This window comes from Branchiostoma lanceolatum, chromosome 1 (assembly GCF_035083965.1).
Source record: "Branchiostoma lanceolatum isolate klBraLanc5 chromosome 1, klBraLanc5.hap2, whole genome shotgun sequence".
Taxonomy (NCBI): domain Eukaryota; kingdom Metazoa; phylum Chordata; class Leptocardii; order Amphioxiformes; family Branchiostomatidae; genus Branchiostoma; species Branchiostoma lanceolatum.
In genome coordinates, this window is record NC_089722.1 from 32,903,940 (window position 1) to 32,931,856 (window position 27,917).

The 27,917-nt window shown below is 41.7% G+C and overlaps 3 protein-coding genes and 1 long non-coding RNA gene across 7 annotated transcripts in view; all 4 read right to left on the reverse strand.

The window, feature by feature from the left end:
• Positions 1 to 2,513: 2,513 nt before the first annotated feature.
• On the reverse strand, positions 2,514 to 10,128 carry LOC136420383 (uncharacterized). Of its 4 annotated transcripts, XR_010753199.1 has the most exons (7): positions 9,993 to 10,128; positions 9,263 to 9,476; positions 6,572 to 6,656; positions 5,237 to 5,391; positions 4,922 to 5,002; positions 3,212 to 3,253; positions 2,514 to 2,873 (listed from the first exon to the last, which is right to left on the reverse strand). It is a non-coding gene; the product is annotated as an uncharacterized lncRNA (long non-coding RNA). The 4 variants fall into 4 exon arrangements; XR_010753198.1 differs by having other exon boundaries at positions 9,263 to 10,128; XR_010753201.1 differs by having other exon boundaries at positions 2,514 to 2,889; positions 9,263 to 10,128.
• Positions 10,129 to 12,577: 2,449 nt separating this feature from the next.
• LOC136423228 (putative uncharacterized protein DDB_G0271982) lies at positions 12,578 to 14,095 on the reverse strand. Its single transcript, XM_066411366.1, has one exon. It carries the CDS (start codon positions 14,093 to 14,095, stop codon positions 12,578 to 12,580), a length of 1,518 nt encoding a protein of 505 aa, XP_066267463.1.
• A 2,502-nt stretch (positions 14,096 to 16,597) lies between these two features.
• Positions 16,598 to 27,693, reverse strand: LOC136420395 (protocadherin-7-like). The gene is made up of 11 exons (XM_066407284.1): positions 27,446 to 27,693; positions 26,317 to 26,474; positions 25,707 to 25,884; positions 24,266 to 24,507; positions 23,336 to 23,539; positions 22,845 to 22,959; positions 21,717 to 21,859; positions 20,758 to 20,909; positions 19,983 to 20,041; positions 19,422 to 19,512; positions 16,598 to 18,956 (listed from the first exon to the last, which is right to left on the reverse strand). The coding sequence occupies exons 2-11, from the start codon at positions 26,425 to 26,427 to the stop codon at positions 18,614 to 18,616; spliced, it is 1,638 nt and encodes a 545-aa protein (XP_066263381.1). The 5' UTR covers positions 26,428 to 26,474; positions 27,446 to 27,693; the 3' UTR covers positions 16,598 to 18,613.
• The window catches only part of LOC136423305 (protocadherin Fat 1-like), a 37,386-nt gene continuing 37,085 nt past the window's right edge, over positions 27,617 to 27,917 (reverse strand). The window contains exon 22 of the mRNA XM_066411467.1: positions 27,617 to 27,730. Coding sequence (XP_066267564.1) covers positions 27,694 to 27,730 — 37 coding nt within the window. The 3' untranslated portion in view covers positions 27,617 to 27,693. The remainder of the gene's footprint in view (positions 27,731 to 27,917) is intronic.

Consider the following 27,917-nt stretch of genomic DNA (forward strand, 5'->3'; position numbering starts at 1 on the left):
AAACACATACAAATGTAGACACACAAAACACAATACCTCCATTTACCATGGAGGTAACATCTGTGTAAGGGGCTATAAAAAGGCACGTCCTTATATACTTAGTAGACATTAAAGATTCCAATGGAAAAGGGGCTTAAGGCCCGCTTTAGACTGACGACGGTACACAATGATTCAAGGAAAAACCATTGCACGGCTATTTTCGTCCTCTGTTGACGGCCTATAGATATCATCGGCGGAGACGTGTCGGAAAATAACAGTCCTACGGTTATCTGACCGTCGTCACTCGTCAGTCTAAAGACACCTGTTTCTAATTTGAATTTTAATGGTCTGGCAAATACAGGTCCTATCTATCATTGGCCATTCAGTATTCTTTATTTCCTCTTGTATACCCTTCTGGGAAAAGACTTGCTATTGTATACTTAAAATTTTCTTTAGAATCAATGGTTCTTTATTCCAGTTTTGGTGGTTTACCTCAAGGAAATTCTATTGGGAGCCAAACATCCATGCATTATAGCCTTGGGGCCCAGAAAGGATAGCCTGCTGAGGTGGGTACCTGCTGGGGTAGCCTAAGCCCCACCCTGCTTGCCTTAAAGCCCATACACCAGTTTCCAGTTTCAATGGTCAAAGGTCATTGGGAGCACTTCAAGTTTCCTAGCAACGGTTGTCATGTAGGTAAAATCTATATTTAGAATAGAAATATTACTTTTATTGCATGCAATGTTCATGCAAAGATTCATGCACTTTATTGCATTAATCACCTTGACTATTGCTATATATTAGAATTGGGCCAGGCTTGAAGTGCTCCCAATGACCTTTAAAACTGGAAACTTGTGTACTTCAGGGCATAATTTTTGTGTTCCGTAACGGAGGGTGCTGCAACTTCGGACGTAAATTTACGAGTTCGACATCGTATTGCATCAGTGTCGGTTATCTGAAAAGTGTTGCGTTTTAATAAATAATGATTGAGGGTAGCAGTGTTTGGGAATTTTCTGTTGTCGAGATGATTTTACATCATCCGTGCACGAATTACATCATGGATCCCAGTCGGTAAAACCAGAAAAATGTTGTTATGACCATAACGTTCCATATTGTTCCATTCTAGACAGGGTATCCTAACTTCGGCATACAAACATTATAGCCGGTCTTTGATTGCTCTGGACGATTTTAAGTAAACAGAGGGAGTAGTTCCGTGCTAACTTACTTCAACTTCCCTCTGGTAAATAATTTTTGGCCGTGCGTAAGTTTCCGCCGATGCGAGGCGCGCTGTACCTTAGCTACTGTTTACGCCTCTTGCTGCATTCTAAGCCATGTCAAAGGTGACGGTCCGTTGTTTGGCATGCCAATTACGACAAATGCTTTGTTTCATGCGAATGACTCCTATGACTGAACAAACATAGGGCCACACATTCGCCGCAAGTGCGTCTTGGAGCTGGGGGGCTGCGGATTTTTCGGACCCCGCAAAGTTGGGGAGTGACGTCATTGAGCCCGTACCCAGGAACTGGGTACGTATACCCTGGGAACGACAGTCACGTGATTAACTTGTAAACATAACCATGACCGGCAACGAGAACCCGGACCCGGTCACCAATATGCGGCCGCGGCAAGCTTTAAGTCCTAAAGTTTTCTCTTCAATACAGGAGTTTAAGAGAAATCTAGAAGAAGTGCAGGAAGAGACAGGGTCTAAGTACATCATTCACAAGAAACAGCCCGATTTTGGAAAAGATGGTAAGTTTTCATAAGTCATCTGTTTTCGCGCGAAATGTGATTATGGCTTTTCTAAGTTACTAGTAAGTACGTAACTTTGTTCAACGTGATAGCATTTATATAGAGGTTTTGAAACACCGAACACGCCTAATCTGTACTGATTCGTCTTGATATTCATAGAAGTTCGTGGGAAAACTAACAAATTATGTGCACACATCAAAACTTCCATTTCTACATCTGTGTCCAATTTTTTAATGAGAAGACAGAAGATGGCGCGAACTGACCGATCATTATTATAACTAGCTTCACTAGTATCTGATCCTTATCTTATTTGGAGATTCGGCAAATAACAGTTGCATTAAGTTACAATTGTTTTCTCTTTTACCCAATCTTCCGATCTGCTGAGATATACTTTTAAACAGCATTCAAAAGTGGTGAATCAGTAATATGTTTTCAAGTATTAGGCATTCTTTTATTATTCATGTATGCATAGTGGAAACTTCCATTTACGTCCATTTCACACATGGAAGTGACAATAAACTATTGTGCCCGTCTGTCAGTCATACGATATGCAAGACAATAGATTGTAGTTGTGTTTACTTTTAGAACATGCTACACACAAGTTGTTCTAACTTGTTGAAAAATAAACCTTCACACTTTGTTAAAATCATGCAAAGAACATTTTTAATGTTTAAATTGTTAGCTGAAAAGTACAATCTGAACACAAAGAAGATTATAATAATACAAATAAAACCACAGTGAAAGTACATGAAGAGGAAAGTAATGATAGCAATACTTCTTCCTTCAGAACTAACATCGTGCTGTCTGTACATTAGAATGTACATTAGAACACACTAGAATTAATATAAAGAATTTTTTATACAATCAAAAAGTGAATTCTAGCCATAGAAATCTCTGTACTAGTATTCACAATGTGACAGGTCAAGCAACCAGATAGATTTTAATTCCATTTATGCCAGTCAGGACTTCATATCTTTCTCATCTACCTCTATCGTATTCTATCCAACAGTAGCATTTGAACTCACTAATTCAAATGAATAGTATGCAAACACATGGTATCCAAACGTAAAGTGATGCTGATCTTTCTTTTACTAGTATATCTAAAGACATGATCCATGCCTCCATGGTGATGTTTGTGACGTTGGTATCTGCAAAGGGAAAACACTTCACAGTTGTTAATGACATAAAATTGTTTTCTTTTATCTATAAAATAGATGAAAGAAAAAAACACATAAATCGTTAAGTTCCTACGATCAAACCTTTTTTCAATGCACATACCTCCATCATAACTGCAACCAAGTTTAAATACAGTATAGTGATATGTCGAGCGTAAATATTACATAATCAATGATGTGGTAAAAAGTTATAATCTTTTCTTTGTTTAGTCAAGGAGGTTTTATATAGTCTATATAAAACCTCCTTGGTTTAGTGTGGTTCCATGCGAGGTAGTGGTAAGCGATAATCATCTGTAACTTTATGTACTTACAAACGTATCTGCCATGTGAGCACCAATGCTGATGTTTCTGTCCTGGAGATAAAATAAAGGAAGGACTTGATTGACTCATATGCTCAATATAATTATATATAGTATATACATCACATATCTTTGTCATGGCATTTGGATACAGATGTGCAACCCTCGGCTAAGAAGACGATCAACTGGCAGCTGACGAATGTGGAGTTTGATGGGGTGCCATTCCAACTTGTAGGCACGAGAGTTCATGGCTGTCACCTGGGGAAAGATAGGAATGCCCGGCAGAAGGAGAAGTACCATGCCAAAAAACAACAACAAGCGGTATATTTGTGAACTTATAAAAATATGTACTTAACATGTGTGCTATGGTGCAATCTCTGAAACAAAAGTGTGAATCAGTAATAAAAGTTGACAAGTATTTTGATGAAATAAACAACTTCTTCACTTTGATGAAAGTTAGACATCCAGGTAGTAAGATACGCCAAAAATAATTACTCAAGCAACTGGATAAAGTTTCAAAACTTCATCCAGTTGCTTGAGTAATTATTTTTGGCGTAACTTCTTCACTTAATACTGCACCCTTTACATAGTTGAATTTGTATACATTTGTTTTCTGATAAATTTCTGGCACTGTCTACAGCATGTTTTTAACAGAAGTAGCACCTTAACATTAATATACATGTCTGTGTATGTTTATTTACCGTCAATAGCTAGAAGACCATGTCTTCATGGCAAGACATCGCCAGATACAAGACACCAAGAAGATGGACTGCCCCGTGCAGTTTACAGTCTACCATGTCATCAAATTTCCTGGTTTCAAGGTACAGTAGCTACACTGTCATAATACTCTTTCGACATAACCCCTACATTTTATTTTTGTATTAAAAGATATATTTACTACAAATTGTAACAGTTTATAATAACAAGTTGATTGCAAATTCATGCCCGTAGGCTAATTGCATGTTGACAGCAGTGTTGAAGTGCAAATGTAAAGTAAAACAAAAGGTATACATGTGACACAAGATCATACTGTATTGCTAGTCTACAGTAACTTAGAGTAAGTTTCTATATCTACAGCACTAATGCGGGGCTTGATTTATATGCCCATTCAATTTTTTCAGATCACAGAGGACACCAAGAAAAGCAAGAATAAGGCTTCTGCAGCATTGAAGGCTGCATTAGCAAAGACTCCATCAGAAGTTGAAGCCATTGTGGAATACCACACATGCTTCCCCACCATGGATGACCATCAAAATCATCCAACCGTTGGACTGGTAAGTAACTGTGCAAAAATTACCGACACGCTTTTATTTATGCTGCACATTTTAACCTTGTAATCGAATGTTTTATTCAGATACAATAAGAAGTCTATGGTGATGCATTTGATTTTTATGCAATTGCCAGGACCAAAGGAAGAGGAATAGATAACAAAAACATTCTTTAGATTTCATTTTTATATTATCAAAAATTTTCTCAAAGAAGAGTTCTCTTTTGTCCTATGACAGATTGGAATTCAAATCTATCCTAGGACAATACAGGTACCAAGGTTGTCATGAATTCCCATCTCTTATGTACAGTACCTTATCATAACTTTTTACAATCCATCACTCCACAGGTTGCTGAACTGCGAGAAGCTATAGATAAAAGGGTCTCCGAAAAGGTAAAGAAACTGATCTTGGCTGGAGCCAGGAAGGTTAGTGAGATCAAACGACATGTACGAACCTTTGTCAATGATGAGCTGTTTAGAGGGCAGACTCCACCTTCGTCCTCACGGCGGAAATACTTCCCCACGAACCGAGACATCTGGAACATCATGACGCAAACAAGGGATTCAACAAGGAATACACAACAGGACCAAGCCAACATGCAGGTAATCAGCAAAATAATACAGTTATTCACTAACATTCTCCTTGTCCTCAACATCATACTAGACCACAATAGAAAATTAAACATCACTGAAAACATCTACATAGAAAATTGTTAACTTTTCTTAAGTCTCCCACATGTCATGATCTTTTCGTCTATCCTTTTACTTACAGATTCTATGCGACAGATGGTCCACCCAGGAGGACTGCAACATCAAATTCAGGCCAAGCGAACTGCATGAGGATGGGACGAAGACCAACCTGTTGTTCTGCTACCAGACGGCATGGCAACGTCGACTCCTACTCCTCTATGGGCAACAGATGTGCCTATTGGATGCGACATACAGGACATGTCGATATGATCTACCATTGTTCTTCTTATGTGTAAGAACAAATGTGTGTTATACTGTTGTAGGTGTATTTGTGCCACACAGTGAGAAAACAGAGGACATCCGAGAAGCCCTTCAGGTGTTTAAGGAATGGAATCCTGAATGGCATCCATCCCACTTCATGGTTGACTTTTGTGAGGCAGAAATCGGAGCCCTGGAGGCTGAGTTTGAAGGTGAAACTGAATTCCAAATGTTTTAAATTGTAATTGTTGCTATTCTTTCAGAGGAAATACCACCTGTATATGCAGGTAGACTCAAAGTATTCCTGAAGTCAACCTGTTTCATGACAATACCAGCCTGCAACGCTAAATCAATATATTTTAGGTATGATGCCCAAAAATGCCTTGCATTTTGTTTGTTAGTTTGTCTTGCATACCTGGTAAACTGGCACCTGGGGTAATATTGGGCAATGCTCGCACAGAAATTGTATGGGACATACATGTATGGTGTCATGTACAACTTTTCTCTGTTGTGTTCAATGCAGACTCAGAGGTGCTACTGTGTGATTTCCACCGTGAGAAGGCTTGGGTGGAGTGGGTGAGGAAGAAAGATCATGGGGTTAGTGACGTACAGGAGACCGTCCTCGAGCTGCTGAGGGACATCGCGTCAGCTGCCACCCCTGAGGAGTACAAGCAGTCCCTCTCCAGGCTTCATGATTCAAGTGTCTGGCAGGAACATGAAAAGCTGAGGACTTGGTTCAACACAAAGTGGCTTAAAGATACATGCATTAGGGTGTGTATTATTATCAGGTTAATGATCATTATAATGAATAAAATAAGTCTATTGCCTGTAGACTGATTGCAAGTACATGCAACATGAAATGACAGACAATGAGTAGCAATATAGCATTGACTATTCTATTCTATATACTAGCACTAAATTCTATTTTATTCATAATGTTCAAACAACCTCCTTTCACATGTACCTGCTTCCCTTTTTGCTCTTTACTAGTACATGTATGTCCCTTTCCTTTACCATATGTAAACCTACATCATTCTCTTTTCTATCATTGCTGCATATAGAGATGGGTGCAAGCCTTTAGAGACGAGAACTTGAAGGTGGCCATCTACACCAACAACGGGGTGGAACGCCAGAATGAGACCCTCAAGTACTCCCACCTTGATGGCTCCAAGAAGAGAAGTCTCAGTGACATGCTGACAACGGTGGTGACTGACTTCCTACCAACCGCACATCGAAAGTAAGCTGAAACAGAAATATAAAGATTATCTCACAGGCAAATGCACACACCTGTATATAGAAATGTAATATTTCTCTGTGATATATAGTTTACATACATACATAAAAATAACTGGTCAATGTAAATGTGCAGACAATCATGTATGTCCCAGATGTTGTCTATTTGATAGTATTTTCTTTTAACATCATCACAGCGTAACCTTTTCTTCCTGTTATTCCAGGTATATCCAACTGAATGTGACGTACTCATCATGCTACAGGAAGTACCATGAAAGCCTACCCCCCTTCCTTAAAGACCGCCCAAGAGGGGTAGTAATCCACATCATGTCCAGGCTGTCAGAGGCCCAGTTTTACGACCAAGGAGACATCCTGACCATTGGTCCAGGAGTCTTTCATGTCAAAAGTGCCAGCAGTCAGAGTCGTCAATATCACAAAGTAAACTTCGAAGCCTCCACTAACAACATGCCATCCTGCACGTGCAAAGACTGGTCTAAGCATAAGTTACCCTGCAAACACTTTTGTGCAATCTTCAAGCTGGAAGAAGGATGGAGCTGGGAGAACCTGTCAGTAGCATATAGGAATAATCCCCTCTTCTCCTTAGATAGCACATTTCTGCCTACAAGTACAACATCAACTGATGAAACACCACAGGAAGACAGCAGCCCCCTCATCACAGCAGCAGAGCCACCATCACCACCAACATCATCACCAACCCCATCTCAGCCAATATACTGTGACCTACCAGTAAAGCGGCCGAGTAGAGTGAGAAAACTCCAGAGGGAATGTGCAAGTCTCCTTCATGAGATGACCAACATGACGTACAACCTCCAGGACGAGGTGTACCTGGCATCAGTGAAGGAAGAGCTGTCCAGCATGATGGAAGAAATGATGGCACATGCACCACATGATAAGGCCCTTCCCCTCAGAAGCCCAAAAAAACGAAAGAGGGAGATACCCAAGAACCTGCACTCTCTGCCAACTTTGCCTCCAAAACATCCCTCTGTAAAAAGGGTAGGTCGCCAAGCTGAAGTGCTGAAAAGTACATTTCATGTCAACGTGAGTGTGGAGAGTAGGGAGAAAGCTCCAAAGCTTGAGACAACTGTGGTAGACTGTGAGTTGGAAACTGTGCTAGACAGTATCTTGGAGTTGGAGGCTGTGGAAGACTGCAACTTGGAGGCAGATGCTGAATGGTTGACAATCAATCATACAAAGCTAACACAAAGGGACAGACAGACTCTACAAGAAGACAAGTGGCTCACAGACAAGCACATGAACTCTGCACAGCATCTCATAAGGAGTGAATATCCTTTCATTGATGCCTTGAGGGATACAGTGATTCTGGTGGACAATACGCACGACCCCATTCTGGGATCCAGGGACTGTCTGCAAATCCACCATTTGAGGGATCACTGGGTCCTGTCTGCAGCCATTGATGGGAAGATAACGGTGTATGACTCCCTCCATCCCTCCATGACGCCTGAGCTTCGTAGCCAACTGGTCCACCTGTACAAACAGTTCGCTCAAGGGGAAGATCGCATCATTCCTATCAAAGTCACCTGTGCTCAGAGGCAACAAGGCGGAAATGACTGTGGACTTTATGCAGTTGCCAATGCTGTTGCACTGGCCGAGGAAATTCCTCCAACACAAGTCGTGTTTGACCAAAGCCAAATGAGGAAGCATTTGGAGGACTGCTTTGAGATGAAGGAAATCAAAATGTTTCCGTACCAGACAGTCAAACAGTCTACTGTGTCAAAGCACTATCAGTTGTCAACATATTGCAACTGTTATGAGCACAGGCCAGGATCACCAATGATCATGTGTGACAAGTGTGTACAGTGGTTCCACTATCCCTGTGTCAACCTGAGTGAAAGTGAAGTCCACACCATGGTCACACAGAAGCTGGATTATGTCTGTCCCGAGTGTAGCCGCACCTAGATCAAGTTTGTCAGCTGTTTTTCTTTAACATATAAGGGGATAATAATTTGCCCAATTTGCAAGAGTCAATGTTGCCCTTAAATGTATTCCTGACAGTTGAAGTTCAAATCATTTACACTAGTTCTGTTCTTATTGTTTTTAGCATTCACAAACAGCGGTCAGGAAACTTTTTGGGCATCACGAGAACAGGGCACGGCCACTCTCTATGCTTTATATGCATATGATAGCAGCATGGAACATTAACTACATTACCCTCAATTTTTTTTTCTTTTCTTTTAATTTAAGTTCAGAGGGACGCGATCTTTTGTGACAGTTCCTCAGTGACTGGGCTAGACTAGGGTTGCACTCCCTAGTCGCTGAGGGGGCCCAACTTAATGTTCCGTGTTACTGCCTTATGTATCCAGCATAGTTAGTGGTTGATGTAAGTAACAGTTTCGGCACTCTGGGGACCAAATTCTTTTCTTTGGGGGGTGGGGGATGACATCCTTGGCAGATGACCTCCTCGTGGTGGGTGTCGGTAATGTTGTTGAATTCGGCAACAGCTAACGATCTGCCAACCAAGAAATGCATTATCATATGATTTCAAAATCATATCCACCAGCATCCAAGTAAGAGTTAATTGAAGACATCTCGGTAAAGTAGGCCTCAATTTGATTTGAAGAAAATAAAATACTTACTCAAGCCATCATCATGATCAACTTTAGGATTCATCCGTGAAGTAGGGCAGGCCTGTGTTGTCACCCTCTTCTCACTCAGGAAGGTACATGTACTTGGTATGATCCTTGAACCTTGAACGAGGATATCTGTGATGTCATCTCGGGAGACAATGGACTCTTCTGTGCCACTCAGTCCGGTCTTCCATTAGCGTTCTCAGCTCTGTTGTTGAAATGTCTTGGTATGATAATACATATTAGTTACACTTAGCCGCGGCGACTCTAGTGGGAAGACGTATTTACTTGTATATTATAGTGTCTTCTGTTGGAAGACACTGTATAATATACAAGTAAATACGTCCTCCCACTAGAATCACCGCGGCTAAGTTACACTGTGCTTATTTTGGGGCCAATAGATGTAATGTTACATGATGTTAACTGAATCTAGCTCACTATTGCAAGGAACAAAGACTAAAAGAGGAGTTAGATCTAGCTTTACAAATATTTCTAAACTATGAAATCCCTTACACAAATGATTCCAATCAACTGAAAATATTTCTAAATGATGAGAAAACAACAACCCTCCTGTAACGTTACATGACAAACTGTGTATTTGCCCCTGAAGGGGCTAGTTGTGGGTACCAACAATGAAGAGGTAATATAGATAACGTTATACTTTCCACAAAGGTTCCTGATTTAATTGCGCAAAAAATATTTGGTTTCGTCCTTGGTTTCGGCAAGGAGGCTATGTTACCTGGTATCAGTGGGTCCGGAAGGCATTCTTTTACGCTGACACGGGTCCCGAAGGCATTCTTTTACGCTGACACGCTAGTTTACGTCTCTAAAAGTCCCATATTGACAAAAACCACAGCAATATATTACGGCAAAGGTTGAATAAGCTAGTTCGGAGTTGCTACTACGCATGTGCAGTGTCAAAGGTGAAGGCCCCCGGCTTGAAAACAGTTCTCGTCTCGACATTGTCTTGATTTGCATAACAACGCCCCGCCGGGTTTTGTTGACGTCTGGGGGGGCCTTCACCTTTGACACTGCACATGCGTAGTAACAACTCCGAACTAGCTTATTTGTTGTTACCGCCGCCATGTTGTTCAGCCAAGTGTCTGGGCCTGCGCACTACGACCCTCATACGTCACTTCTGGGTTTTGGACTTTGCGGGGTCCGATAAATCCGCAACCGAGCTGGGGGCGAACATGGTGCACACCGGAAACTGATATGGTGACCTCTGCACTCTGCAAAACACCGCGTGTGAACCCAAAGTGCGCTAAAAATCATCCCTGTTCTATTTCAAAGGCTTGCAAGGCAATAACATCAATCTTTATCTTCGAGTCATTTTTAAGCCATCTATCATTATATCTGTTGGAATGATAGCAGTCACAGCGGAATGGTACGATTTACTGTAAGCTACACCAACATGAAATGTTCGCTGCTGTCTTTGAGGCAACGACACTGCAATAAAGGGGTGCGTGTGAGCTTGTTACCATCGTGACGCCTAAAGTTCGGATCCATTTCTTTGTCCCAAAAATAAAAGCTTAAAAGATTTTATAACATGATATGATGCATCTTAATATGTTTGCACTTAGAGTGAAGTGAAAGACAGTATCCGTTTCAAATTATGACACCCACGTAGGGGACTGGTATCGCCGTCGAGATATGGTTTACCGCGCATATGGATGTGTGCATTTTTACATTACAGGGGCGGGCGGTTTTACAAACGCATTTCTTTTAAAATTCACCGAAGTTACGTATTAATTTATTCATAACCACGAGCATTAAATGATGAAAATCTTAATCTTTTTCACATTAGACTATAATAATGCTCTGTAAAATATTAGGTAAAGCAAAGTTCTCAAGTGGGACAGTCCAGTTATTTGCCCGCCAACTTCGCATTACACGTTCAGTGACCAAGGTCAGGAGGGGTGACGGAAACGTTTCACTGTGGATTAAATCAACGGTAACGTTTTGAGATCAGAGATCATCAGAATGGTAAGTACGTATTTATTTATTTTCTGAAATAAATACGTGATTTACGACACAGAAGCAAGAACTTGGCGACCTGTCCTAGCGATGAACAGTAATACTTAACCCCAGTCTTGTTGCGAACCTAACGTTTGACAGTCACCTCTCGTTTCATCCATAGAAGCTGACTCTTCAAACCTTTCATCATCGGTTCAATGCCGAGAAAATGTTGGAGGCGCCCTCATCGGCAGTGAAACTGCGAATCAAGACTTACCATCGTCCGGGGGCACCGAAAGCAGGGTTGATGTCATATGCTAGCATCGGTGGAGGAGCCTGGATGGAGGTTGGCTGGATTAGAGAGAAGGACATCGCCGAGGTCGACCAGGCATACGGCCGGGGAGGGGTGGAAGACCGGGGAGTCCGCCTTGACGAAGTTTACCAAAAGAAAGGCTACGTCGTCGTTAAGATTGAGATCCTGTAACTTTTTCATTTTCCGTGCCACAGAGCTTTAGGGGCAATGAAATATAATGAACAGCGATATGTGTACTAGTAGTAAAACAAGGTAAAGATGTTTGTTAAGAAATTCTTGTCTTCTTAATGTATTCAAATATATCTTCGACTTTAGAAGAACAGTTAAGTTAACAACAACACAGAGTTGTAACAACGTGGCATTGTGCTACTTCATGTGAACTGTATCAGACAAAAACATTACAGTGCTTTACTACGAGCCTTGTTTTCTGGTGAACTGAGGTAAATGTGAAAGGCGAAGAATATTATGTTCCAGTTTCAGACAGATTCTAAAATAGTATATTTACGTGTAGGCTTACAGGTGACAAAGTTTATATTATGTGATTTTTTGTATTGTTGTCTCCTGGTAAAGAACTACCCAGCAGTGACCAAGACAACTTACTCACATACATACTAAGCCAGGCAGGTTACAAATTAATTCAAGGTAGCTACACCTGGTCAACGCTCAAATGTTACTGTATACAACTTTTTGATTAATACACAGAGATGTAAGTTTAAAGTTCTGTCTTTTATCACTGGTCTGTTATACAACGTCTTATTTTGAAGGATAACCTATCTTAGACCTGACACCCCTTTAGAATCTTCAATGGTCCAAAGACATAGTAAATAGCATAGACATGTTACATGGAAACAAGTTTCTATTAGTTATTACTGGCAAGTAATTTTTGACACATGTACATGTACAAAAAGGACATATAAAACACCTCACAGAAAGCCCCAAATGCTAAAATTCATACAGTACAGTGGGTTTCTGGTCGGAACTAGGATTAACAATAACCTCCTTGCCATAACATGCCTACTCGTACAATTTCGTCGGTTTTACCACACTTACAACAACTAATCATAGTCGTAGCACTCTACTCGTTTCTTGATCCTTCTCCGCTTCGAGGGGTTTTCTGCATTTTCTTTCTTGTCGTCTTCTCCTTCCCTCATCCTCTTCGTTCCTTCTTTCTCTCTCCGCTTTTCTTCCTTCTCCATTTCCTTTGCTTCCTTGTCTTGTCGCTTCTTCTCTTTTTCCTTCTCTGCCTTCTCCTTTCGCTCCTCCTCCTCGGCCTTTTTCATCTCTGCCTTCTTCTTTCGTTCTTCTCCCTTTGCTTTTTTCTGTTTCTCTTCCTCCTCTTTCTTCTTAAGATCATTAATGACGTCTTCATGGGTCAACACCCGGGCCACCAGCTTTTTTCGTCTCGTCTGTTTTGCAACACTTGTCACGGGCCTCAAGATGCTCCGTAGATGCGGAGGGACTAAACTATTGACAACCGGATTGTCAAATGTGTTCCCACATGACGTGCACACTGGTTGGTGGGGGGCCTGTGAGGTCGAAACTGTAGAGGTCGATGGTCCCGCCTCACTTGAAGTCGATGGTCCCGCCTCACTTGAAGTCGACGGTCCCGCCTCACTTGAAGTCGACGGTCCCGCCTCAGAGCCGGTCGAGGAGGTCATATTCATCCAAACCTTGTCCAGGGCCTTCGGATTAAATGGAAGTACCCCGGTTTTGGCAAAGCTTGCCTTGATGTTGTCTGGTGTGAAAGAATCGTCTTGAACAGAACTGTATATTCTTGCGAAGTTGCTCTTCTTCGCTTGGAAGGAATGGCTTGCGGCCTGCAAGGCTTCCAACGTTTTGGACCATTTGGCCTTCAGAGAGGAAAATACAGTTGCATCCAGGGGTTGAGTGCATTGGGAAGTGTGAGGTGGCAGTCCGTAAATAATGATGTCTTGGGCGAGGGCAGCTTCGAGAACATTAAGAGACAGATGGCTGGTGTGTTGATCAAGTAGGAGTAGTATAGGTCGGGACTGATGACAATGTGGGACGAAGATTTTGAAAAACCACTCTTGGAAAAGCTCTCTATTAATGAAACCTGAGGCAGAGTGGGCGTACACGGCCCCGGGCGGTCCACCCTCGCTGAACCTCCCTGAAGGTAAATTCTTGTCGTAGATTACCATTGGAGGGAGGACCGCCCCTGCGGCGGAAACGCATGCCATGACGGTGACGTGGTCTCTGCCACCTGACCTGATGGCGGGGGCCCGCTTTGATGCCGTCGGCACTACGACGCGCGACCGCCTGGCGTCAAGCTCCATCCCGGTTTCGTCTGCATTATAAACTAAAAAGGGGCGCTGGTGAAGGCTGTGCTTTGTCAACAGCTCATCTAGCTTGGCAAAGTGATTACTGAAAGTGTTAGGATTGGACATTGCTGCGCGTGCCCTGTCCAGACGATCAGGAGACCTCAGCGATATCTGTGGGTGCCGCAAACGGAACCCACTCCACCATCTCTTACCGGGTGTTTTCCCGCCAAACCGTGGATTTTCTCCCCTCTTTTTGCTGCTTTCTTTATCGATCTCCTTCGCCAGCACCTTCATTACACCAGCAGTAAGGGGAAAACCTTTACCTGCCATGTACATGCTGTATCAAACGAGGGTCTCCTCGTCCTCCGGCTCCAATTTTGTTCTTCTTCCGACCTTGTCTCCGTGTCTCTCCTTAAATCTATAATCTAGAGTACTTCTTGGCAAATTGTATGCCTTTGAAGCGGCATAAACAGACTTTTGCTCCAGTCGTACTTCGCGTAAAGCGTTTTGTACGTCGTCCTCGACCCATTCACGGTAACGTCGGCTCGGACGAGACTCGGACATCTATAGATAATGCGAGATTGTACATGTGTTATCATTTGGATACTTTATTATTTAATGTCCTTTTATCGTTTCCACCGAATTTCACAGCTATACCGCAACGATACTTAGTAGATATACTTGGGACAAATTACTGATTAACAAGTGGTTTTCACGGTTTTTGGTCGTCAGACCATAATTATATCTTTATCATAATTCGGTTCCGCGGAGTAGTTGTGTTTACAGGTCAGTTTCTTTGACAAATAAACTCACAGAGACTCAATTGTTTTGTGTTTTGTTCAGCTTTAATTCTTGTGTATAAATGTGTGTTGTGTGTTTGGTGAATGGCGTTGGAGTTTTTGTTTGAGAGCCGCCGTTAGCCGTGACCTTTCGTATAGCGTGGCCATGATAGCGCCCAGATTCCAACTCAGAGACGAAATGATCGTTAACTTTGCTAGAATCAACGTTGCAATAATGAAACACCTCAATGCACAGTCTCATGTGCTTCGTGATTGTATTCAGCACCATGGATGAATACAAATATGACTCACTTCTGCATAACGAAGAAAATAAAAACTATACCGAAGTTAGGGGTATGCCGAAGTTGCAGCACCCTCCGTTACATGTTTTAACAGGTGAAATATACTGTGACCCAGCTGGGATGGCTAGTGGGGGAAATTTGACTGACTTACTTGTTTCCTGGGGTAATCTTAACTGTTAACGTTACATACAGATTAAACTTAACGTTTCTGTTCCATCAAAAACGCTTCAAAGTAAATTAGTCTTATGATTTCCAGCACCGCCCACTCCGAGCCCCACGGCACACCAGTACCGGTAACGATACTTCCTGAATGCCTAAAACTTACCGGTGTTGTTCTTTCCTGGCCACACGTACAGTTGTATCAATCCAACAAGAGGGATGTTGCCCAGTACCCGATCAAGATCAAGATTTGAATCTCAAAAGTTGACTCCCAACAACTGTTATTTTTCCGGCCGCCATGTTGTTTGACCTTTACGTGACGTCATGACTTAACTTGGACTATTCCAATCTCCTTTGGTGGTGGGATTAAAAGAAAAATGTACAGCAATTATGCTATGACTGACTGAAGGATCAGCCGAACAAGCTATCGAAAGGAAATAAAGGCTTCGACTTGACTTGAACGAACGAACGATTAAAACATATTCTCGGTCCCGCGGGTGCCATGTTTGGAGCGATGACACAGGAAGTGGGCGTGGAAAAACTACTAAGGCCCACACATACAATATGCATATGTTTCGTTCGTACGTTCAAGTCAAAGCCTTTATTTCCTTTCGATAGCTTGTTCGGCTGCCTGCAGTGATGTGAGGTTGTACATATACTAATAATAAGTTTATTGCAAATTCCTGCCCGAAGGCTGATTACAGATTTGAAATCAAATACGCAAGATAGCGTGTTCTTTTACTTACTAGTATGTTCGGTGCAGTATTAGTAACAAAAACTGTATTCCTGTACTTAATATCGAACTGCACTCCCTAAAGAAACAACTTCTGAAGTTGCTGTATGGCAACCCATTATCTATTAGTTACAGAGTTATGAGAAGGCGAAAAGAACGAGCTGTAGGAAACAGTCTTCAAATGCAACATTCACATTTTCTATCCCTTCAGAAACAATTTCAAATTTTTCATTTATAACAGTAATCTTCTTGTATCCACACACTTATATGTCACCAAAAATGACACAATATTCACTATAAAAAGTTTGACGCATTGTTGTGTCCTATAGGCAGGCGTAACATCCGTTACCAATATAACGGGTGTTACAATAGTACACCTGAGATTTTTTCTTCGAAAGGCCTACCTCATAACCTCTTTTAGATATAAGGGGGCGCACGTACGAACATTTAGAAACAGGCCAGCTTTTATATCTTACACGAGGTCAAGTAAATTACAAATAAAGCATACGGCAACGTATATTACAGACAGTACTATGATGCATTTTGTTGTGCGAGGTGAATTACAAATGACAATAAACACTCCTTTCTTCTTCATGATGAGGTAAAATTTCAAAGATATACTTTTTTCAAGATAAGAACTCGCGGACAACTCTCCGAACTTACTAGAAAATTATGGATGATTATGCGATAATCCATATATGATTCAAATCAGTTTCAGAAATAGGAAATAATGACAAGAAAACTTAAACCGTATTGACGGCTGTCATCTTCATCATCAAATCAAATAATGCAATATATTAAAGAAAAAAGAAGCTGACAATGATCATTTCAAAACATCTCTTTATTAAAAACAAGTTTTAACAGGTAAACCCCAAAACAGCCACCAATGACAAGTGAATCTATTTTAAATGGTACTCATTTATGTAATTTCCTTTCTGCAAATTTTCTGATTCTACCGTTGCAAAACTCAGTGGAAAGTCATTTGATTAATTACGGTGGATGACAGTCCATTATGCTTTAAACTTAATAGTATCAATAACTGCTGTTTAATGAAGACTTACGATTTATGTTCAGGCCACTGATATTATAATTGATGTCGGATAATGACCATCTGTGAACAATCTTTCACCCAAATCAAAAGGTTCACTACAACATTCTACATCATCATGACCCAGTGTGTTGTTACGAGTTTTTTTATACCCCATTCTACTAGGGCGGCGCTCTCGCCGCGCGCTCTCACCTAAAATTTAACAGAGCGCTCAACGAATATTTCATATATTAAAAACGAATCTTTTTACGATTTGTGTGTTTTGTTGTCTTGGTAGGCATACTTTTCGACATACATTTTGCATGATATTCTAATTATGAAATCAAGGATTATCGATTGGACAAATCCGATATAGATCGCTGAGAGAGCGCAGCGCGATCGCCATCTAGGGAAATGGGGGCCTGAAAGATTAATATATCTTACACACACCAAAGCTGCCAGACGCATTTTAACACCATTATGTAGATACTAAAATCTTGTCTTTACTCTTGACTTAGTCTTTCTAAATATACAGATATTTTTCTCCGTGCCCACGTATTTTTTTATTTACTTCACTTTGCCAATAGCAGTTCCGTTAAAAATTTACATTGTCATTGATGTAATCAATCATATGAGTAACACAACAAACTACTTCTCTAGAATACAAAACACAGCATTTAGTTTTCTGTGTTTGGTCAAACCAAATTTCCTTTTTGCCACTACATCATTGACCTGTTTTTTTTTTTTACTGTCTGTTGTCCGTGTGTGGGAAACCCGTACCGACCGACGGTTTGAACTTCATTCATGCATGTGTATAATTCACAACGAATTCACATTTTTCTCCGCTTATCTTAGTACAGCACATCCTAGTACTCTATTGAAACAACTACCCTAATTCCGTGTCACTCTCGCTCGTGAAGTTCTCGTTAACGTCGCTTCTGCCAGTGCTGCAGTCGGTGTTATGCAAGGAGCGTGGGGTACGTAGTCTGTCGGTCACAGATGTGACGCCAAATTTCTGCTCCATTTCACAGAGTAGTGCGCGTGCGTGGAGCTAGGTTTAAGGTTAGGGTTAGGGCTAGCGATTAGGGTCAGGGTTCTGTATCTGTATCTATATATAGCCGGTATAACCGCCCTTCGCCGAAACACACCAGCTTGGGTTGAGTTAGGGTAAGGGTTGAGCCTCCACATCACGCCACCAGCCCCCAAAATTTCGTTTAGACTTCAGCTTGAAAATTACCACGCCACAAGAGTGGGGGACACTTCCGTCACCTCTGGTATACTTGCACCCCTTGCAGTGTTGGGGCATTTATCTGTCAGGGACAGAAATTTTAGCCTGAGTGTCATCCTGTTTCAGTTCCAGGCTCTACCTTCACTTGTTTGGTGAAGGTAGAGCCTGGAACTGAAACAGGATGACACTCAGGCTAAGAAATTTGGCTTCACAATTTGAACTGTTTCTATCTGTCGGGGCGGTACTGATTCTTGATGCCAGATAGCGGGAACTCTGTCTGCTGTATCATCTACTCCAATACTGAAAACCCTCTAGCAGTGTTGGGGCATTTATTTGTCAGGGACAGAAATTTGGCTTCACACCGGACTGTTTCTATTTGTCAGGCGGCTGCTGACTTGTGACGTCATCGATAGCGGGAACTCTGTTTGCTGTACTATCTACTCCAATACTGAAGACCCTCTAGCAGTGTTGGGGCATTTATTTGTTAGGGACAGACATTTTGCTTCACACCGGACTGTTTCTATTTTTCGGGGCGGTAGCTGATTCTTGATGACAGATAGCGGGAACTCTGTTTGCTGTACTATCTACTCCTCTTCCATGTCGCTTTCGCTCGAGTCGTTCTCAAACACGATGCTGCTGTCACTGCTGTAGTTGTTCCTCCGGATCCTCGGGTGCCCGGCACGCGGTCGAGCGGGAACGCTGCGCTTGCGTGCAACAGGCGGCAATTGCAGGTGGCCCCTTACGCGTGTTTCCCCTACGGGCGGTAGTGGGTTCCCATCAGACTGTAGCTGCCCCCCGATGGGCGGTAGCGGCGCCTTCTTGTTGAAATTCACGTCTGGTAGCTTCGTGTTCTTTAGATCTATTACTTCATACTCATGTTCGGGCTTAACAGTCTGTATCCTCTTGAGTTCGAGTCTGTTTCTTATGCTGAAAAGCAACAACGAACGCAGCGGCTTTACTGGAAGCATATGATAAACGCACAAAACTGTTCACTTGTATTTCTGTTTGTTAAAAAGAATTTTATTCACCCCATTCGATAGATAAATCTAACAACACTCTAGGGGGAGATAACCCTTACTGTGTAATAATAGGTAATATATCAAATAATGTCTAGACCTTAACACCAATTGTGTAAATGATACGGTGGAATCACTATGTGGATTTACTCATATCTATTCATATATATTTATGTATAGGTTAATTCATTTGTATCCACTTGAATGTTTGTACATGTATGTATAGATGTAGAGTTTACAAAAGTCGCTGTAATTTTGTGTCAATAAAAATCTCCATACGTAAACAAGCGCGAAAGTTCATCTGTTTGGGGTATGTCGGAACTGTGGATGCATTTTAAGAAAGGAAGGCACAGTAAATATGAATATCTGTACTCACTACAGCGTTAAGGCGGCAACTGCCAGAATGACTGCCACCACTGCCACACAGCCGGCTGCAAGTAATGGTCTTGTTGAGCATTCTTTGGAGACTGCAAGGAATTTGACATTTTGAAATTTGTGAAATATTGTTTCACTGGCATCAACTGATGAAGAGAATGTGCAAACAACTGAACGGTTGACGGAGACGGATAGTAATAGGCATAAAATGTCATTTCAGAAAGGGAGGCACAGCATGTGTTAGGCTGCTAACGGCAATTAGATACTACGATGTAGTGTTGTAATAAGGAAATTCATGATTCTAAGTGCACACATGCAGCGAAATGCATTTTAGGTAAAATGTCAAATGTGAAGACCTCTGAGAAATAAGCAAATATAGTCTGGATATCGTTATGCAAATTGGGACAATGGTTGAGACAATTTGCAAGAACTGTTTACAAGTTACCTTTGACATATTACTGTCAATCAATTAGAGTCAAGGCCCTAATTCACCATTCTGTGTTTGTTACCATTTAACAACAGTTCCCAAGTGATGCATAACGGTTTAGCGAGCTGTTCTTACCCTCTGGTGTTGGCGATTCCATCTGCTCATGCGTGATGTTCAACAAGATCTTGGTGGTCCTGAGGGACATGTTCATACAGAAGTTGAAAACCTTATTTTAAGTTGATTATAGAATTTCGATCCATATGGTTTCTTTCCTCACTTTGCGAGGATTGCGATTGGTCACTCACACTCTCTCACTCACTCAGTTACTCATTCAGTTACTCACTCACTCACTCACTCACTCACTCACTCACTGTCACTCTCACTCACTCTCATTCACCCTCACTCACTCACTCACTCACACACTCACTCATTCACTCACTCCACTCATGCACTGACACCCTAACTCAGTCACTCTCACTCACTCCCATTCACCCTCACTCACCACTCACTCACTCACTCACTCACTCACTCCACTCATGCACTGACACCCTAACTCACTCACTCACTCACTCACTCACTCACTCACTCACTCCACTCACTCACTCATGCACTCACTAAATGATCATCCGACACTATCCATTAGATAATTTATTCAATCATCAATTCATTCACTCACTTATTTATTTAGTAATGTGTTTACTAAGTATACGTCTGATAACAATTACTGTCATCATTATGTTATGAATTGTTATATTCATGTTTATTTTCGATTTAGATGGGGGAAGAACTTGAACAAGCCATCATGACTATTCTCCTTCCAGCGTATTTTCTTTTTTACTATGTTCTTTAAACTAATTTCAAAATGTGAAAATGAATTAAATCAAATCAAATACAGAGATAAAATCCCTACCCCGTCCGTACAGGCTGTCCTCTGTCCTGTGCCTGTATGCCGATGGGCAGGTTACAGCCATCTGTGCTGTTCCACACGGTTCCCGTGGTGTTCACAAAGAGAGAGACTGTACCTTGCGTTTTGTCTATTTCAATGAGGCCGACCAAATGTTTCTAAAAAGGCAGGGATGTAATTATAACGTAATCAACGTATAGAACAGTTTAGACACAATACAAAAGTGTGGCCGAACACCCGCACACCATCCTACATCAGATTTGAATGACCGACCATTTAGAACACGTAACCTGGGCGTGGCAGGAAGCATATGTCCCCTTAATCTCCAATCAGACCTAACGGTTGCAAAGAAGACCGTATCCAACTGGCAAAAGGAGTTTTTATTGCCTGTTTGACACGGTCTTTGCAACTGTTAGATCTGCTTGGAGATTAATATATCCCCCCCCCCCCCGAGATACTATATATGAGCAGGACATTAACGTGCTCAGCAAGAAAGACCAGTGATTATGAAATGACGCGTCAAACTCTAGGCAGATATACATGTCAGACATTGTAATCTGGCAGAATCGGTGGTAGAGATGGTGATCTCTGCCTACGTACATCGTGATCAGGGTCTTTGCCAGTACAATTGGCGCAATGGGCGATTCTACCGGTAAAGATCCTGATCGAAGTTTGTAAATTTTTTTACGTGCACGTGTGGTGCACATACGTGGTGCCCGTGCGCGGTTATTCAAATGCTCGAAGCACTGCTACGATGCCCAAAAAAAGGCCGTGCATTACTGGCAGCTCAATAACTACCGACATGCCAGAATTCATACAAATTCATCCAAGAGGATATTGAGTTATAGCTGCGACCACACAAACCCAGGCGATTACAGTACCCCCGTAGGATGGCATCCTCCTTCGCAGAGGTTATAGCACTCCTGTCTGAGGTCCTCTATCATGGAATTTTAAAGTCTCCATACCCATGTGTCGTCACGATTCAGGATTCTGTACTCCAACTGCCCGTCTGGCCCAGTGTCGTCATCCTCAGCTAAGACAGTGATCAAATGGATAGGGCTGGACTCCGCAGTCAAACGTTCCCGGTTCCGGTCCACCGTATAGTTTTCTAAAGGAATGGCGAGAATCAGAACAAAGGAAAAGGTCATTATGTTAACCCTAGAACACCCCAACGGGCTTTTGGACCCCGGGAGTATATATGAAGTGCCATTTGAGCATTTTTGATCCGAAAGTTCATGCTTTGAATTTGTCAGTTAAATAACATCTGCTCTAACTTCTCCATTTTTTTTTTACAGAGATTGACACAATAATGTGTTAATCATAGAGGATAGTCAGTGGTGAGTCCAAGTCGGGTCTATTTGGATCTCAGCAAAATCTGCACTTTTCAAAGCATGCTTTTTTGGGTTGTCCTTGATATGTTTTCTTTGAAGCATGATTACTTCAATATCATGCGCAGTTTTGAAGGAAAATGAGAGAGGAAATTGTAGGCAATAAAGTTAGTAACGTTATTGCGAACCATAATCCTTCTTATCTTTTCCCATAAATTTTCCATAAATTTTCCATGAATTTTCCATAAATTTTCCCTGATTTTTCCATGAATTTTCCATAAATTTTCCATAAATTCTCGATAAATTTTCGATAGATTTTCGATAAATTTTCCATAAATTTACCATAAATTTTCCATAAATTTTTCATAAATTTTTCATAAATTTTTCATAAATTTTTCATAAATTTTCTATAAATTCACGATAAATTTTCCATAAATTTTCCATAAATTTCCGATAAATTTTCCATAAATTTTCCATAAATTTTCCATAAAATTTCCATAAAATTTCCATACATTTTCCATACATTTTTCATAAATTTTCCATAAATTTTTCATAAATTTTCCATAAATTTTTCATAAATTTTCCATAAATTTTCCATAAATTTTCCATAAATTTTCCATAAATAAAAAAAGGTGAGTAACAATGATATAATCCTTGAGGAAGCGGTCTTGTACTTGTTCGCTGGAAAAGTCGTAGATATTGGCCAAATAGACGGATAACATGCCAGTGAAACTCATCATGGCTCAGTGCACCTCCATTACGTACTTGAAGGGAATCGTGGTGACTTCTTGTTGGTACTGAAGAAGGGAACAATGATGCGAAGAGTCAGGTCGTCTGGCCTTAGGTCAGGGTTCATGGCGTCCTCCACACTTAGGGTGACCTGAAAGGTCAACCAAGATTGACACAAAGTCACAGGGAAGCACTCATCCGACATTAGGGTCTTGCTAGCTAATGTTGCTATGTCATTCAACAAAACGCATGCGACTTGCAAAAGTTCTTGACTCATCGCAAAAAAGGTAAGTTTTTATGAATACTTGTCTAAGGAAACGTTAAACCTGCCACCAACCACTGCCTTGCTTCGGTGCAAGATCACGCACGTTCACGTCAGAATATATGTGCTCTCACATGAGTTCATTTCAAAATCGCAACCGTATCAAGATTGAGGTTTTCTCATCTTCAAAGTCGACGTCCTTTCTAGATCACATTGATCAAAACATGTACAGGCTTAATTATATTGCTGTAGGTTGTATACGTACATTGACGAAGTAGTCCTCTGTGATAGCAGGTAATGTAGACGAGATGTTGACGTCACCGGTTTGGTTGTCGATTGTGAAGAGATCAGTCGGACAGAAAAGGTGCATGTCCAGGACTGACTTGATCCGGTACAGCGGAATGGCGTTTGTCCCGACATCCTCGTCTGTAGAGGACACCCGAGTCACGTGGGTTCCCACTGGGTCATTCTGAAATTTACAAGGGATTTTTGTCTCACGTTAACAAGAGGAAAAATATCATGCAGAAGCATCAACAGCTTCTCGAGTTATGTTGTCCACATACAAATACACATACACACAAAGCCCGCTGCAGTACCGAAGGAAAATGCCATGGGAACAATTTTTGAACTTGACCTCCGTTCCCCCAACCGCTACTCACATACGAAAAATCGTGAAGACCCATAAACGTTTCCGTCACTTTTTTGTCTACATACAAACACACAAAAATGCAAAGTCCGCTGCATGCAGTACTGTTGGAAAACGCCAGGTGAACCGTTTTAGAATTTGACCTTCCTTTGCACAACCACTACACACCTACCAAAAATCATGAAGATCCATCAAAGTTTTCTCAAATTATCCTCTTTACATACATTCATACAGACCCATCCTACACCTGGCGTAACCTAAAACATGATCTTCTCGGCCAAGATAATTATCATCTCTGACTTCAATACAATGAAGAAAAAGATAACACATTTTGACCGAGAATAGCTATTCAAGACGGGTTAGGGAAATCAGTAATTGGTCAAATGCACGTTTTCACGGTGACAGATCATTCCAATCTGAAGAAGGATGTTGGAGGGAAGACTGAGTAGTTGATGTATTTTAATGTATTTTTGCCATGATCTGAAATTATATCAGAAACGCAGATGATGTTTCATTTTAATGCTATTATGTCATTTAAATAATGCCTACCGGTGAAAGTTCGATTTCATCCGTTGTAAGGTTTTTCACGAATTTGGGCGGACTGTCGTTGACGTCGTCGATCCAGATTTCCAGAGTAGCCGTCGAGGTTCTGGAGTTGACCACGGCGCCATCATAAGCCTCCAGGGTCAGGTTGTAAAAGTCCCGCTCCTCGCGGTCAAGGGAGGTGTTCGCCCAAACCTGCGCAGACCACACATGCCCTGACTGAGCCTTTCTGCTGACAGTAAACATACCTGACAAAATTAAAATAAATGTAACTTTAGTAATGGTACAAATTAGCTTTCATTACTTAACAGGCTTTGAAACTGCCCCTAAGATGAATAGGCGCTAATGAATTGACACTAATATAAGGTGAATTCCGTCTTTTTACGATAATTTCATATGACGACCAGTTTGCTGTGAACGGTGTACATTTTAACTTTTAGATAGCATTTTTAAGACACACCATATTTGATACACTATAATTAAGTAAATAACTAACACATTTACATGCTTAAAAGCACACATTTTTATTAGTAACTTACATACCTCACAAGCATGTAATTCCCATCAGTGGTGCAATAGTGTAAAATGAATTATGGTATTTTTGCTTTGATTAGGCAAATTAGGCCCTCATTCACATAATAGGTATCTGTAAATGTTCCAACTGCCATAAACAAAATACGTTACATGCATTAACCTAATTTTCCTCACTAACTATGGAAATTATGTCATCAATTCGCATGTCACTGTGAGCATCTTTGTCGGAGCTACCTGCATACCGAATATCATGAAAACCTGCCGTTTCTTTGTTATGTTATCCTTCTTAGAAAAACACCCCTGTAGTTCCAAAGCTAGCTGCTAGGGGTCCCAAAACTACTTTTTTCCTGATATCAAAAACAGTCTGCCACAAAAAAATCAAGACCATAGCATGTCCAGATAAAAGATACAAAAGTTCTGGTTCAGTACCAAGGTCACACACTAGTGACCCCAAAATCAACATTGATCTTTGTCTTCCCAACACCTACCCAAATATGCAAGATCGTTACAATCTATTTTGATGTTCTTAAGTTATGCTGACCACGGATATCCGGAATCGCAGATACACGCAAACACAGAGAGACAGACACGACAAAAAATTATCTCCAATTATCATGGAGGTCATAAAAATGAATTGTGCGTGACTCTAGTCAATACACGCTGCATCCCCCTTAGGGCCCTATCACACTTGTGCGTATATTCAAGTGCGCATGAGTTCCGCAATAACGTTTGTTGGGTTTAAGTAAATTTTGCGGGGAGGAAGTTGTTTTCTACTTTGACCCATCGTTGTGTAGCCTAGTTATCAAATCAAAGAAATCACTTCTTCGGCTGCAAACTTAACCTAAACCAAAAACATGTCAATACGCAACTCATGCGGGCTTGTATACACGCACAAGTGTGACAGGGGCTTTACCGTAATCATCCACGATCCTATAGAAGACTTCCCCGTTCACTCCCCTGTCCTCGTCCGTGGCCGTGACCGTGAACAGCTCCCGCCACGTGACATTCCAGGCCTCGCTGAAGTGGTCCCTCAGCCTGCTGCTCTCAAACACCGGTTCGTGGCGGTTGGAATCAGTGATGTTGAACACAACCTGGCAAACGGAAATGTAACTTGTACATGGTAAACAGAAATGAATGGTTTGATACATGGAAGTTCCGTACGTAAGATTTGGATTTGCCGAAAGTGAAGTAAAAAGAGTGCCATTCAAAGACGGAAAAACATTCCTATTGGCGCCATCAACAAATTGAACATTTTTCTTTAGCTGTAACGCTAAAATGACTGCATCAAATGGGCACAGATTGATCATGGAATAAAGATGTATCAATCTCTCTCTCTCTCTCTCTCTCTCTCTCTCTCTCTCTCTCTCTCTCTCTCTCTCTCTCTCTCTCTCTCTCTCTCTCTCTCTCTCTCTCTCTCTCTCTCTCTCTTCAAAACACCAAAAATTGGTTCCCCGAGTGTCTGTTAAATAGAAAACCGACATGTGTGTGTGTGTTGTATACCACGTACATTAGAGTAGTCTTACCTCGACGAAGGTGACCTTCTGGTCTCCACCGTGGTCGTGAGCGGTCACCACGGCGACGCAGTTCTCCCTCTCAGTCTGGTTGATGCTAAGGAGTGACTGTCGTGTCTTCATGACACCAGTGGTCCTGTCCACTAGAAACAGATCACCGCAGACCCCACCTGGGGATCAATAAACAGAAATTTATGCTTCGGTCCCATTTCCAATCCGGGGCCCGGCCGGCCAGCTGGTGGAAGCGAAGTTAAAGACAATAAAAGACACAAAACGTAAAAAAAATCACGCCCAAAAATATATTGTGTATTTTCTTGATATGTATTTCTTATTTTTCGTTTTCACAAACAGCCCGGCCGGGCCCGGATTGGAAATGGGACCGAAACATTACTTGATACATGTAGATGCTGTTCACTAGCACAAACTGAGACATTGGCGCCTACGCAAATTTCCGTCTCGTAAATGGTCGTCGCCTTTTACGTGCAGTAGTACGCTGACTACGCTCCGTCACCTTTATTGTATAAGCGCGCTCTGTCTATACCCTGATGTTTCATGTCGTAGTTGGTAAGGATAGGGCTTAGGCTTCTTGACACGGGTACAGGGTTCGAGCTGCTTTCTATTCAATCAATCGTTCGCAGGCATCAGTGCCTGATGCATGGCGGCTGCAGACATGCATAGGGCTCGCCAGGCTCGTCTACTCTCGGCATAGGCCCTCCAGTCGGTTCTGGTGATCCCCAGCCCCTGGAGCTCTCTATTCTTCGGGATTAATTACCATTCATCAAGATACTGTCGTACGTTTGTATTTGAACTATTATTTTAAAAACGTTTTTGCTTCTTGTCAGCCCCCCCCCCCCCCCCAAAAAAACGTACGAAACGGTCGGATATGGTATCGACAAGTCAGCGATATGGCAATAACCTTTTAGAACAACGACGTACGGTGCCTTCATTGAGCAGCAAGAGACTGTTAGCATGTGTGCTATAGAGTGACCAGTGTGGACGCAGAATCGGATTCTCTATCACTTATCTCTGGGCATCTTTGACCCACTGTCGACGTTTCCGGACGGATCACTTTTCATAAGTGGTTGGGTCACTTTTTCTTGGAGAAGACCAAAGCGATGTGAATAATCTTGATAGAACTAACCTGGGTTTACTCCATAGGACACAGTTCCGTTTTCTCCTGAGTCTGAATCCGTTGCTGTCACGGTGAACACACTGGTTAAAACCGTCGTGTCCTCCGCCACCTTCTTACGGTACGGCGTGTCCAGAAACACCGGCGGGTTGTCGTTCACGTCCGTCACTGTGATGGAGACCTCTGCTGTTGATGAGTGGGGAGGGTCTCCCCCATCCACGGCCACAACGGTGAAGTTGTAGTAGGAGACGGACTCGCGGTCAAAGTTGAAGGATGACGAGATGTCTCCAGTCAGCTCTAAAACACAGATTCATAATACTGTTAGAGCACATAGTACAGTGATTATATTGAAAAATACCCAGTCTGACAAAGTGTTACTTTGTTACTTTTCCTTGAAAATTTAGGCCCAATCTGGATAGTATTTCTTTTTTTAGGTAAGAAGAGACAGGTAGGGTCTGAGCATTCCCATTTTGGTCAGACTTTG